General features: G+C 39.0%; 1 protein-coding gene across 4 annotated transcripts in view; it reads right to left on the bottom strand.

Annotated features, from left to right (window-relative positions):
* DDHD1 (DDHD domain containing 1) overlaps window positions 1-1,482 on the bottom strand; it is an 88,380-nt gene that overhangs the window by 31,951 nt on the left and 54,947 nt on the right. For all 4 annotated transcript variants that reach the window (XM_008566938.1, XM_008566937.1, XM_008566935.1 and 1 more), the window contains one exon: window positions 414-520. In XM_008566938.1, the coding sequence (XP_008565160.1) occupies window positions 414-520 (107 nt within the window). The remainder of the gene's footprint in view (window positions 1-413; window positions 521-1,482) is intronic.

Genomic DNA, 1,482 nt, shown 5'->3' with positions numbered 1-1,482 from the left:
GGACCGGCAATGGGATCGCAAGCCTCGGCGTTGCTCCCGCGCCTCGCTCAGCCAGTGAGTGGGAGCCAGTCTGTATGTGGGATCCGAACCCTCGGACGGGAGCGCCGCCACGCTTCCCAAGAGGCGCACTATCCAGTGCGCCACCGGGCTGGCCCAAAATCTGGTATTTTTCAAAGAGCTATTTTCTAACCAGTCCCCCACTCCTGATACTATCTATTTTATTAAGGGTTCCAATGTCTAGTTTGAAGACTATAAAATTCACTATTAAATACAGGTTATTTATAGATTAACAGCTTCCTATAATTTCTCAGTTGCTTTTTCTAAAAAAGAGAATAAAATGTTAAAATTCAAGACATTTAGATGCTATGACTCTAAAAAATACCCAACAGCAACAAAATGATCATGATACTTACTTCATCTCTATAAAGTGGGCTAGTATAATACATTATATCCATTGCACTGCTGTTCAACATATCCCGTAAACCCCGTACTTTGTCAGGAGTAATGGAATCAACGGTGTCTACAAAAACAAAAAATAAGAACAACAACAAAATTAAATGTATAGAAGATCTCTGTTTTAGGGAAAAAACAGGAAAAAGTTACATTGCCTTAAATAATAGCTGTTCAAGTTAATATTTAAATATTCAAGACCAGCTGTGGCTGTACTTGACCTTCCCTTCTTGCAAAATACTGCAAGAAAAAACAGTAAAAGTCAAAAGGGATGTGAAAAGAAAAAGAAAATAAAACATAAAAGGATGAAGGTGATTATCAAATCTATAAAACCTCACCATTTCTTGTGTGTACTGGCTTTTGCATGACTTTAAGGGGTACCCAGAACAAAACCAGACCATCTATTATGGAATAACTGGCCAAAGACACAATCCCAACTCTTCCTGTACCTCCATTCAATACCCATGTGGAATGCCTGGAGCCAGGGTGGCAAACCAGCAAAAAAAAAAAAAATCCTCACTATTTACATGTATCTATCCTTTACCGAACGAAAGATTCTATGGGCAAGAACTGTCAAATCACAAATATGCACAAAAGCAAATAAATCAGCTATGGGCCTCTTCAGTAAACAAGATAAAAGTAGTTAATTTACTGCATTGAAAAACCTGTTACATTTACATAAACTGCATTTCAAACCAGTATAGCCTTCCATGAGTTACACTTAACTTATGGAAATTCTACCTTGGGAAGATTATTCTATTAAACACCTAATAAAATTAATAGAGATGCAGAAAATTTTGCATTTTCTATGAAAATACAAAGAAGACCCATACTTGGATGATTATGATTTGAAAGCACAAGGTAGGCATGAGAAAGCTTATGATTTTAGTCAAGTGCAACTTCTTTTTTTTTTTGTCTTTTTTCATGTCCGGCAACGGACCGCAACCCTCAGTGTCGCGCCCGTACCGGACCGGGACCGGCAACGGGATCGCAACCCTCGATGTTGCTCCCACGCCTCGCTCAGCCAGTGAG

The sequence above is a fragment of the Galeopterus variegatus genome, unplaced genomic scaffold, assembly GCF_000696425.1.
Source record: "Galeopterus variegatus unplaced genomic scaffold, G_variegatus-3.0.2 Scaffold279, whole genome shotgun sequence".
Lineage (NCBI taxonomy): Eukaryota > Metazoa > Chordata > Mammalia > Dermoptera > Cynocephalidae > Galeopterus > Galeopterus variegatus.
The sequence above is the reverse complement of the archived record's forward strand: the minus strand, read 5'-3'. Positions and strand labels throughout refer to the sequence as shown.